The sequence below is a fragment of the Nicotiana sylvestris genome, chromosome 6 (genome assembly GCF_000393655.2).
Source record: "Nicotiana sylvestris chromosome 6, ASM39365v2, whole genome shotgun sequence".
Taxonomy (NCBI): domain Eukaryota; kingdom Viridiplantae; phylum Streptophyta; class Magnoliopsida; order Solanales; family Solanaceae; genus Nicotiana; species Nicotiana sylvestris.
This window is the reverse complement of record NC_091062.1, coordinates 68,273,034-68,284,823: the sequence shown is the minus strand read 5'-3', so window position 1 is coordinate 68,284,823 and position 11,790 is coordinate 68,273,034. Positions and strand designations below refer to the sequence as shown.

Here is an 11,790-nt window from a genome sequence, read left to right as displayed (position 1 = left end):
TTAAAAAATCTAAAACCAGAGAAAAAAATTAAAAAGAAAGAAAATAAATCAGACCCACTTACCCCATCCCCGCAAAATTCGCTTCACCCCTGTGTTCTTTCCAATCCCAAACCCTTTCCAATTCCAAATATTAATTCCCAGAGCTTCATCCACCTCCTCAACATCCCCGTATCCCATCTTCTCACATATTCTCTCCACCGTCCTATCAAACGCCGCCACCACATTCACCACCGTTTTAGCAGAAGCTTCAATAAACAAACATCCATTACTCTTCGCGAATTCCTCGCTTTCCTCTGCATTAACAGTCCTAATATTTTCTCCGACGTCACACTTGTTCCCTACTACTATTACTGTCGTATCGCGTTGTTGCAGTATATCTTCCAACTCGACAACCGCTCGAAAGTGTGCCTTTTAGTCACATCGTAAACAAGTAGAGCTCCTGCGGCGGCTCCGTAATATACCCTCGTAACCAAAAGGTGTATAAGGAAAGCAATTTCAAATTAGCGAAGCTCATGCGGCGTCTCTGTAAACAAGCAAAGCTCCTTCTAAAAGGTGTAGAAGGAATAATGGAAGAAATAAAATAAGAAGGAAATTTTGATAAATTAATTATAAAAAAAAGAACCCTTGATGACACGTGTAAAATAATAAATGGCTTTAGTACTTGACGTGTTCTTTTTGTCGCGCAACTAAGTTATACGCTTTGAAGAAATGGTTTATTTATAATCAACTGGTTGAGTTGAGATGCTAAAATGGAAAAGTCAAAAAGTTTATATTTCGGCTTTAAAATGCGGTACAAGTTTGGGTCAGCACGCCATTTCGCCTTACAATTACAAAGCAGAACCGCCGATGGTTTCTTCAGTGTAGTGTGAGAATAAGAAAATGAAAAATATTAGCATTCTCCGTCGTTCATTTCAGAGAAGTATGTTCTCCTCAGCTGCAGGACTTGTCCAGAACACCCGTCATGGCTTTTCCACTTTGCGAGAGGAGCCAGAACTAGACGAACTAATGGAATTTTTGAACAATCTGAAAAACTTCGAGAAGTCAGGGGTTCCAATAGGCGCAGGCACAGATTCCGAATATGGTTTCGATCTTGGTAGAATGAGTCGCTTGGTGGGGCTCCTCGGTAATCCCCAATCTAGGTTCAAGGTCTGATTTTTTCTACCACTGCTAAATAGGAATGTTCATTCGGTTATTCAATATTTTGTAATTTTGTTGCAAATTTAACCTTTCCGTGCACAGCGAGTAGTACTAAATTTATCTTGGGTTTTAACTAGGTTGATTGAGTTCACGTGTTGTTTGCTTCTTTAGTCATAGTCCTCGTTGCTGAGTGTTTCTAGTTCAAATTATTGTAGACTGTTCATATTGCTGGAACAAAAGGAAAAGGATCAACTGCTGCATTCCTCTCCAGTATATTGCGGGCAGAAGGCTATTCTGTTGGTTGCTATACTAGGTATTGTTAAATATGCTCTTATTATTTAGCTCAGGCACTTTGTATTTAATTAATGTAGTTTGTATGACTATTTAATATGCTTTATATGAGCAGTCCGCATATACAGACTATTAGGGAACGCATAACGTTGGGAAGATGGGGCGAGCCAATATCAGCCAAGGCGTTGAATCATCATTTCAAGAGGAGGAGGGAGGTTCTTGAGAGGGCAGTGAAACTTGAGAATGGATGTCTCAGTCATTTTGAGGTTTTTTTCCCTTTCTTTTTGCAGTAATATAAACTTAATTATTGAAAGGTGGTTTTGCTGTTAGATCAGAGAAAATTCCTTTATGCTTTGCTCCATGGAGTTATTTAATAGTTTCTTTCTATAATTCCGAGAATTTGCTTTCTCCAAATCAATTTTCAGTCGCGATTTTTGGTCTGCCTCTTCATATGGTCTTGTCTGAGTTGTTCCATTTTTCTCTTAAAATGTCAGGTTTTTACTGCTATAGCATTCAGCCTATTTGCTGAAGGGAATACGGAAATTGCAGTTGTGGAGGTTAAATGCGTTAACTTGACTCTTTTCTCTATGATAGCTATACTCGTTTTTTCCCCTCCCACTTCCTCTGTTCTTTCCCATTGTTGGTGTTTGAAAAAATAGATGTTTAGACCATATTAGATTTTTGGTCTTTTATCTTTTCTTTTCCTCCAAAATCAAAGTTGTCTTTCTGTTCGTGTTTACATTAACGTTTTAGATTTTCCCCTATCATATAGGCTGGATTGGGCGGAGCACGAGATGCCACTAATGTTATTTCAGGTTCTGATCTTGCTTTATCAATCATAACTACTGTTGGTGAGGAACATCTAGAAGCACTTGGAGGCTCTTTGGAAAGTATAGCGGTGGCAAAATCAGGAATAGTTAAGCATGGGCGCCCAGTTAGGTGGTTCTTCCCTCTGCCTATCCATTGCATATATTTCAAGATTAACTTAAATTTTTTTGGAAATTGTGTTTGATCTAATGATGTTTGGTTATTTGAACATGTGTGCTTTCAGACACTGGGCAATTAGCTCATGCCCTAAATGGATGTATTTTTTTATATGCGATAGGATACTAATCTGCTAGTTCTAACCTCTAACTTGATGAGAGAGCAAAGATGATTAACCTCTTAATGTTGTGTCTGTAGTATGTTGCGTTCAAAAGGAAAAAGATTGGCCAGTTTGTTGTCCTTAAACTCGGAAAAGAAAAAACATTATTAGTTATCTTATTTGCTATTTGGATCAACTATGCTTGACTTGTTTCAAATCATTCAATATTTCAGCTTGTTCTAGGAGGTCCATTCATTCCATCTATTGAGTGCATTCTTCGTGGGAAAGCATTTTCTATGTCTTCACCTGTGGTATCAGCATCTGATCCTGGAAACAGAAGCGCTTTGAGAGGCTTCTGTGACGTGAGTAGCATACCTCGCCAATTGTGTGATATAGTGCTCCAGATTGTGAAGGACTTTGATCTGGTATATACTGATCTTCATTTGTGCTTCATACATGACAAATTGGACTTTTTGAAACTTGTCCAATGTCCAACAATATACAAGCTATTGATTGTTTTTCATAAATTGTGCAGTCGATTGAACTTCTAGGTGTGAAATTACGCATGCTTGGAGCTCACCAACTTCAAAATGCTGTAACTGCTACATGTGCAGCCTTGTGCCTTAATAAGCAAGGTAAGGACTCAAAAATCTCTTTTAATCTTTATTCAATATTCAATAGTTGTTCTAGCAAGTTAAAATGTCTTTGGCTCTGATGGAAATTGAATCATATAACCTCCTTTTCTTGTTATTTGAAACATCACCGGCATCAGTCAAGTACTCGATTAATTTTTACTATGGTGATTGGCTTTCGAATGCCACTTAAAAGGAAAAGTGGATACATTTTTTTCTTGCCAGTTAGTTTACGAATTTTCTCTAACAGTACAGATTGGCCGATGCATATGGGGATCATTTAATCTTGTATTATATATTTATGATAGGTAGGTACTCAACCTTGTGTTCTATTATGCAGTATAAATTTGATATAGTTTTAGGGATTGAGGATGCTAAAACTGCATAAATCATTGGGCTTACAGCTTGCTCCATGATACAATGATCATCTCAAAGCTTTTACCTTTTTTTATTGTTAATTTGAAGGATTTGTTCTTGGCAAATCTCGTTTACTCTGTTGAACTAATGGCACTTAGGCCAAGATTTACTTTTCTCCCATGACATGCTAGAACTATTTCAGGGGCATTTAGTTACCAACACGTGCTTAACCCCATTAATTTTGGATTTTCTCTTTTCGGTTGTGGGTTTAACTCTAATTGGCATGATTCTCCTGATTGACTCAAGTAGTTTCAGAAAAGGATGGGAATGGGTTCATCTTAAAGCTTCATAAAATCTCTTCCGTTTGTTTCTATAAATAGATTGAAATGTCGTCTAATAATGGATCTAAGTTATTTTAACTGCAGAATTTACATTAACGTCAGGTACTTGATTGAATTATTTTAACTTTTTGCTTGTATACTATGATCAACTTCCTTCTTAACTTTATCCTTGTAATGCGTCTAAATACTAGGATGGAGTTTGTCCAGTGGATCTATTCGTGCTGGTCTGGAGAGTGCGTTTTTGCAAGGCAGAAGCCAAATATTGTCTTCAGAAGAAGCTAATTTACTTGGAGTACCTGGGGCCACTATACTACTTGATGGAGGTTGAATCCTGATGTTCTTATTGTTGGCCATGCATGTGTACATAGCCATGGATAATACAGTGATTTACATCTGTTTTCAAGAGTTGTGATTGTCAGTCTTTGGTAGTGGATACTATAATAATGAATAAATATTTTCAGCACATACAAAGGAATCTGCCAGGGCTTTGGCAAACACGTTGCAGATGACATTTCCAAAGGCAAAAATGGTTGTTGTGGTTGCTATGGCTAATGACAAGGACCATCTAGGTTTCGCAAGAGAGCTACTCTCAGGTTTGACCATCTAGGTTTTGCAGATGACATTTCCATATCTTTTTTTGGTTGATGAGTTCTTATTCATGCATAAATTTAATTATTCAATTACAGCGGAGCTGCAGCTTGAAGATTGTGGAATAGTTATGTTGTTAATTTGACCCCTTTTGCATGTTTGCTATCATTATATCGCAACCAAATACTTTTCCTAAAACTTTGACATTGTTCCGTTATCAATTTGACCCCTTTTGTGTATTTGCTACCGTTACTTCGCAAATAAATACTTGTCCTAAATCTATGACTCTTTAGAGTGATTAATGAGAACTTGAAACTATGGAGAAGTACTCTAGAGAGTAGTTATCATAATATATGCATTGCATGTTTAGCCCCTATTGGAAGAATGAAGGTGAAGGAAGAATAGACAGAATTGTGATGCCTAAATGAACACAATATGGACATCTGGACTTATTCTTCGAGTAGAATGGTATCAAAAATGGTATGATACCTGGAACAATTGTTAGTAATGTTACATGGGCAATGCATATTGGGCCTCTAAGCCTAAAATATCCACAAGATGAATGTCCTAATAATGCGGATACTAAAGATGGATGTGCAGTCATACAAGATTAGACAATGTTAGAAATGACGATTTCAGATAAAGGGTTCAAGCTATGTTGCTCGGACTCTCCAAAACTGTCGTTGGGTTCATGTCGGATCCTACAAAAGTAGTGTATTTTTTGAGGATCTGACATGGGTGCTGCAATAGTTTTGGAGAGTCCGTACAACATAGGTTGAAGTGGCACACTTAGAGAATAGGTAAGAGATGGTTGTTTAGGATGGTTTTGGTATGTCCTACATAGACTTAATATGCACTGTCTGGAGATGTGACGATATGATAATTGATGATGCTAAATAGAAATGGGATAAAACTAAAATTACATGGATGGAAACTGTTGAAAAAACTTCAACCTTTCAAAGTCAATGTGAACTTAGCTAAAAACTGTACAAAAGTGGCATAAAAAATCCATATATGCGATACCAACTAGTTGGTGTAAAGGTGTAGTTGTTATGTCTCTTATATTATGTTTGGTCTTAACAAGAGTTGTCCCTTCGGGAACTTCCGATAAATATGTTCAGTCCTAACAAGATTTATTTATTTATTTATTTTTTGTGTAGAATTTTGTATGTTAGTGTGGGGATAGTTGTGAAATTCAAATAATCTCAGTTTTTTTTTTTGTCTTTTATAAGACATTATCTGTTATCGGGAATGGAATAGACTCGAGTAGAGCGGAATGATTGAGAATTCATACAACCAAACTTAACTAGTTTGGATTTGTGGCATAGTTGATTAATTGATCGGTTTCAAGATAAATTTGGGATTCAATTTCTAGTTTTTTTCTTCCTGAGGCACAAACTTTGGAACCTCATTATTAGGTTTAAGGTTAAAGACCACATCACTTTAGAGCATCTGAACATTCTTTTTGGTTTGACCAAAATGTTGTATTCCACTAAATCGCACATCTTCCTAGTCAAAATGACTTCTTACTCTTTTTGTGTATTTTTCTATGTAACAAATTGGGCCCAAATGTGGGTTATCAGATTCTTTCCATGTCGGGAAGTTTATACGGTGAGTTTATTTAGCTTCTCTTGGTATAAGACAACTTATAACTGTTCAATTTCAGGAAAGTAGATATTTCTCTAAAATATCTTAGAATGAAAACAAAGGAATTGCTTTTGAGACATAGGGAGTACTATAAAAAAAATTTAAAGTCCTATAAAAATGGAGAGTACTAAAAGCAGCAAACTGTTCCTAATATTTAATGTTTGTTTGCTCTCTTCTTCCATTTGGCCATTTCTGTGTTTTAACTGGTATTCTTAGTTCTAAATGAAATATGAGAGCTTTCTGATATTGGAGTGTTTGTCTTGAATATGATACTTACGCATTACATGTTTTCTGGTATTTGATTATATTATAATGACTCCACTAAGACAGCCGTTCCTTTTGGCAGTTGGGGATTTGGATGCTGTATTTTCAACAGAAGTTGACATTGCTGGTGCTAAATCAAGAATGACTTCAGCATCTTTATTGAAATGTGCTTGGGTCAATGCTTTGAGAGAGCTGGATATTAAGGTTCTCGACCTCAAAGTTGCAGATAGTGAGGATCAATCACTTCAAGCTGCAGGGATTTCCGAATCTCGAAGCATTTTACTTGCGGAGGGATCACTATTGGCTTGTATGAGAACTGGTTTTAAGATCCTCAGCGAAAGAACTGGAGAACAATCTGGCATTATAGTAGTCACTGGTTCTTTGCATATTGTTTCTGCCATTTTAGACTACTTGCACAGTTGACTCCTATTTGGTAAGAACACTTCCTTTATGGACTCTGCCTCACGTTCATCCCTGCTTTTTTATTTTCATCATTTAAAGTTTTTTGGGTACTATGCGGAATTTTTTTATGAGTTACTTATTAAAGGTGAATGAATTTACGAACTAATTGTCAGTCTCAAAAGGAGTTGGGGTCGATTATATATATATATTCTGTATCAATTCTGCTCTATTAAGGTTGATCTCATTGCTTAATTACTTGTAAAAGAGAGGATATTTCTATTTCTGTCATTGCACATGCATAGCTTCAGGCCTTATGATTGCTACTGCAATGCTTGTTCACTTTATAGACAATACTAAAAGCTGTATTTTGTTGGTGAAGAATATCCCAGTTTACATGCTTGCTATTATAAATGCATTATCTTGATATATCATCTAGTTTTACGGGCTATTTATGCTGATGTCACATTATCTATTTGTGTAAGGCTTTTGCAAAAGTGGCCTAGGAGGTTCAGAGCCCTGAAATTGCCCATGCAAAAGTTGGACAGCTGAACCGAATGACTGGATGACTTCTCAGCTCTCAGTTTGGTCCTTTTGTATGTACAATTGTTTTGCAGTAACAGCACGTTCTTAAAATATGTATTTCCTTACTACCCAGTTGTTGAGGCCAAGTTTTGATGGGTTTGGGCTATTGTTCTGGAACAGGAATAAAAGCAAACTTCTCTACTTAACCTAAAATAATCCCAGGTGCGTGTTTCTTTTTATCACATCAGCAAATTTGTGAGAAACCTTAATGAAATTAATAGCCTCTTGCACATCACATAGTAAGTATTATAGCTACATGTTAGTACAAAAATATTAATTAAAATTTTTAGAACTGCACCTTTATTCTTTAAAGTAACAAGGAGGAAAAATCGGGGCAATAATTGGTACCATTAAATTTAGTATTTCAATTATCAGCCTATTAGGTTCTTAATAGGTATTCCGATTCGTGCTTCATTAGTAGATCAACTGACCATGGCTACTGTAGCTAAAACTGTGGCCATGCTTAAGTTGAAGAACCGTCAAGCGTGGTCTTCTATGCTCAGGTGATTGCCCTTGAAATCTCTTTGTTGTATTTGCATCTCTTCAACTCTCATACTGGTTTCCAGGAGTCCAGTCTTAAAAGTTAAATAGATGTTAAGTGATCGCAAATTTTAATCGGAAGCACTTTAAGATATTTCAGTTCAAGTCCAAAGTTTCTCAGATGGACGAGAGTTTTTCCTTTGGCATCATATTGACCTTGAGACGAGTTAGTTGATTGGTTCGACAGTTTGAAGATACATGAGGTCATATGAGCATATGACCCTAGTATCAACTTTAGGAAAACTGATTAGTGGCACACACCATTGTGTCGATCAATTGCAGTCAGAGGAATTTAAAAAAAAAAAACAGATCGGTGGAATCTGTTTAACATGTTTCATTTTGGCAAATATATACCTGTAATTACGTTGTTACATAATAAAAGGTGAAAATACTTTGGTTGTTCAGCTATGCATCTGTATAGTTTTCAGTTCATGTTATTTAAAATGGGTATCTTGCATTGGCTATTGAGTGATCATAGGGCAGTGTTACTACAACCACTGCTTATTAACTCATTTAGCAGTCTGACTTTAGTATATTTAAGATGATGAAAATATGAGTAATAGGAAGTCCTATATAGTAAGATAAGCTAATTGAACTTGAAATGAGACACAGAAATCTATCTAGTTCGTATTCAACACAGAACTTGTTCTTTTTCCTTTTACCTTAGTCTTTTTAGTTTAAAAGGAATAAAATTGGGAGTAATGTACAGCTCATACATTTCGTGGTGATCTTTAATGAGGTTTCAGATGGTGAAAAAAGAATGAGAGGACCTGCTTATTTACTTCATCTATTTTTTGTTCTACAATCTCATTAATGTTTCTGTGAAGATGCCAGGCCATACAACCTAATGCATTCCTCCTCTTCAAAACCATGCATCCATTTATCAATTGGTAGCCTTTACCTCTTTCCATTTAACTAAAGTTAAAAAAACATGAATGAGAAATTTGAAGAATATCTTATACGGAAAAGGTCTATAAACCATATCGCCTAATTTGCTTGTTTTTCTTCCGGGATCCACACTGGCGGTTGTATGTAGGAGTTAGCTATTGAATCAAGAATTCAATAGATAACGCCCGGGATCCACACTAGCGGTCAGTGAACATCTCTTTTTTGCGCCTATGAGTCCCTATTTTTCTCACTCTCTCCTCAACAATTAACTTCACCATCCATGTTTCACTGAGCTCCTCTCACCGCCTTACAAGCTTTCCAGCCTTAACTGGTCCTTATACCACTTTATCGTCGTCAGGTTGCCTCTTACCATTTTGAACTTATATTCCGGTGTCCATTACTGAAACACACACACACACACGGGAGAAATTTAAAAATAGCCAGATTTACAACTGGTCATTCAAATGCACCGAACTCTCGTATATTATGCGGCACCGGTCTCTGTTGCAGCAAAATAGTGGCTATTTTTCATTGACTTCGTAAACAGTGACTATTTTTGAATGATCAGTCCGAAAACTGGCTATACCGTGCTATACACCCCTATAATAGCCCATTTGCCTTTGTATCAGCCCTCTGCCACACCTTATTCAACCACTGCTCCTTTTTCGTCGGCCCAAATACCTATTACAACTTGAGAAAATCTCACTTTATACCCGTTAAACCCAAACTATTTACCCTTTCATACCTAAGCCCAAAGAATTTACTTTTCCTACCTATATGGCCTAAACCATTTACCCGCACCCAACCCCCTTTCTCTTTTTAATTTCTCTAAACAAGAGAGTCCACACCCCAGGCGTTCCTTTCCCCTTTCAAAAAATACCTATAGCTTAGTCTTTTTAGTGGATGATGAAAATCCAGTACATACCCGTGCATTTACCCATTTGTTTTTTAGAATTTTCTATATAAATTTGAAAAGACAAGTTTTCATATTATTTTACATGTGTTTCACTCCAGAATCCTCTTTCTATATTAGTATATTATTTTTTATGTATTTATTTGTATTTCTGAACCCATGTGTTGTTGTAGTTATATATTAAGCTTCCCAAATCTGAATTTTGTGTGTATTTGAACATCCACCATTGATGGGCTTGAAACTCTTGAATTTAAAAATTTTATTTTGAAGATTTCTTGTTTGATTCAAAGTGGGTGTTATTAAATATTGCTTATAGTGCCCAAGAGGTTGTGAGTTCGAGTCTCCCCAAGAGCAAGGTGGGAAGTTCTTGGAGGGAAGGATGCCGGGAGTCTATTTGGAAACAACCTCTCTGCCTCAGGGTAGGGGTAAGGTCTGCGTACACACTACCCTCCCCAGACCCCACTAAGTGGGATTATACTGGGTTGTTGTTGTTGTTGTTGTTGTTATAGTGCCTTCTGAAAGTTCATACTGAAATTTGATCTCATTTGAAGCTGATCTGAGGTGATTGAGAACAAATTTTTCAACTGAAAATCGAAGAAAAATATAGTTATCCAATAGTATACCGATATGGTATACAAATATACTATAAGAGTATATAGCTATACTGTTATACTCGAACACAGTTATCCAACAATATATCACTATGATATATATTATACTGTAGGAGGTATATAACTATACTGCAACAATATACTGTTATAGTATACAATATACTATAATGATATATTATAATAATATGCAGTATACTGCAACCGTATGCAATATACTGCAACCGTATGCTGTAATAGTATACAATATACCATAATTGTATACTTCGACTGTTATTTGTTGAATCATCTAGGTGCTATTGTGTAAAACTAAAGTCATAGTTATAGTAACATTATACTGTTGTAGTATACAATATAATAAAATAATATACTGCAATAAATAAGTTATTTTTTAAATTTTTTAGTTTTTTCAACTAGATCCTTGCAAATATTTTCTTAAATGAATTTGATAGAGTTCCATAAAAATAATATTAATTGTATAAGAAGTAGGTGTCAGATGATGTAAAATAGTAATATACCTATTTGGTATATTTATATGCAGTTTTGGTATACTATTATGACAAGTATTTTATAATAGCATTAAATACTAATATGCCATTTTTTTATACTAATATACCATCTTATTATAATGACATATACTTTTGGATCCTATGTGCTAGAAATATTTACAGTAATACATATATTTTAAAAAAGAAAAAAAAATGAAAGATAATAAGAAAAAGATAAATAAGATATACTATATAGGTTGTTTTTTTTTATAATTGATATGGAGAAAAAGAAAAATATGGAACAAATAAGGGGGAAAAATACTCTTTATCAGTTTTTTTAATTATATAAGAAAAGGAAAAAATAAATAAAGAAAAGGATCAAATGAGTGCTGGATCATCAATAAGCATTCTATGGTCCATGGAATAGGTAGACTGGGTAAATACTTTGGTTTGGGTAGAAGCGGATAAATTGTTTGGGTTGGGTAGGTATTTGTGAACTTATCCCTTACAACTTCTTATTCTTATTTCACAAAGTCCGCTCCTTTTTCGATGGCCCAATCGCTCAGCACGGTCCAAATACCTATCTATATACACTACCCAAGCCCTGATTTGTTTTTCCCTAGCCCACTTATCCTATTTTTCTAACCATATCGTTCCCTCATTTTCTCACAACAGGATCTTTCTCCTCATGGTCTTTATTTCTTGAATGCTAAATTGGATTTTTCGAAGTTCGATAAAAACAACGTCAGGAGTTGGATAAGATGTTGTGAGTATTACTTTGATCACTATTAGGTGCCCGATGCTGCCAAAATAACTTGTGTGGTAGCGAGCGCTAAGGATAAGTTTGATAGTTGGTTTGATTCTTACGTTATTGATCATGTGGGCTTGGTTTACTGGAATCGGGTTTGCTTAGACATTTGGTAAAAATTGCACGGGGCGCCCTATTTGGTCGCCCCCATTTAACCTATATTCATTTTTTTTAAATTTTTTAACTTGTACCCACTTTTTAAATAATTTCAACCCCCTTT

The 11,790-nt window shown here is 35.6% G+C and overlaps 1 protein-coding gene across 2 annotated transcripts; it reads left to right on the top strand.

Moving 5' to 3' along the window:
• Positions 1 to 771: 771 nt before the first annotated feature.
• On the top strand, positions 772 to 8,273 carry LOC104211315 (dihydrofolate synthetase). 2 transcript variants are annotated; one of them, XR_707100.2, is made up of 12 exons: positions 772 to 1,146; positions 1,353 to 1,450; positions 1,544 to 1,694; positions 1,923 to 1,985; positions 2,201 to 2,362; positions 2,746 to 2,937; positions 3,048 to 3,147; positions 4,034 to 4,165; positions 4,304 to 4,435; positions 6,424 to 6,774; positions 7,226 to 7,336; positions 7,446 to 8,273. XR_707100.2 is itself a non-coding variant. In XM_009760357.2 (11 exons), exons 1-10 carry the CDS (start codon positions 880 to 882, stop codon positions 6,762 to 6,764), a joined length of 1,638 nt encoding a protein of 545 aa, XP_009758659.1. In that variant the 5' UTR covers positions 772 to 879; the 3' UTR covers positions 6,765 to 6,774; positions 7,226 to 7,399. The 2 variants fall into 2 exon arrangements, 1 of the variants encoding a protein (XP_009758659.1); XM_009760357.2 differs by lacking the exon at positions 7,446 to 8,273 and having other exon boundaries at positions 7,226 to 7,399.
• Positions 8,274 to 11,790: the final 3,517 nt, after the last annotated feature.

Coding starts and splice junctions, on each gene's coding strand:
- LOC104211315 (XM_009760357.2), top strand. CDS start 880: ATGAAAAATATTAGCATTCTCCGTCGTTCATTTCAGAGAAGTATGTTC. Junction 1,147..1,352: donor ATCCCCAATCTAGGTTCAAG/GTCTGATTTTTT, acceptor AAATTATTGTAG/ACTGTTCATATTGCTGGAAC. Junction 1,986..2,200: donor CGGAAATTGCAGTTGTGGAG/GTTAAATGCGTT, acceptor CCTATCATATAG/GCTGGATTGGGCGGAGCACG.